General features: G+C 59.4%; 1 protein-coding gene across 1 annotated transcript in view; it reads right to left on the minus strand.

Annotated features, from left to right (window-relative positions):
• Window positions 1-66: 66 nt before the first annotated feature.
• Window positions 67-475, minus strand: part of EMH_0026270 (uncharacterized protein) — a gene marked incomplete at both ends in the record, with an annotated part of 3,720 nt that continues 3,311 nt past the window's right edge. The window contains one exon of the mRNA XM_013502593.1: window positions 67-473. Within this exon, the coding sequence (XP_013358047.1) occupies window positions 67-473 (407 nt within the window). The remainder of the gene's footprint in view (window positions 474-475) is intronic.

The following is a 475-nucleotide window of genomic DNA, read 5'->3' on the forward strand; positions in this document are numbered from 1 at the left end:
TGCTGCAGCAGGAGGGTGTGTGTTTCACTGTCTTGCAGCAGCTGCTGCAGCAGCTGTTGCTGCTCCTCACTTGCTGCTGCTGCTGCTGCTGCATGCATCTCGCTGCAGCGCTTGTAGCTGCGAAGGCACTCGGACCAGACCTGCAGCAAAGCTGCTGCTGGCAGCTGCGCATGCAGCAGCGCAGCAAGAACCCCCTGTGTTGCTGCTGCTGCTGCTGTTTTTGCTGCTGCTGCTGCTACCACGCTGCTGCTGCATGAAACAGCAGAGTCTCCTGCACAGGTTGAGGGTGTGTTGTCCCCTGCTGCTGCTGCTGCTGCTGCTGCTGCTGCTGCTCTTGTTGCTGCTGCTGCTGCTGGTGCATGCGTTGCTGCTACCAATCCCGTCGCAGCAGCAGCAGCACTTCTGCTGCTGCTGCTGCTGCTGCTGCTGCTGCTGTGTTTGTATATGAGGGGTGTCCACCAATCGGCTACATCTT

This window comes from Eimeria mitis, genomic scaffold (assembly GCF_000499745.2).
Source record: "Eimeria mitis Houghton genomic scaffold, Emh_scaff967, whole genome shotgun sequence".
NCBI classification, from domain to species: domain Eukaryota; phylum Apicomplexa; class Conoidasida; order Eucoccidiorida; family Eimeriidae; genus Eimeria; species Eimeria mitis.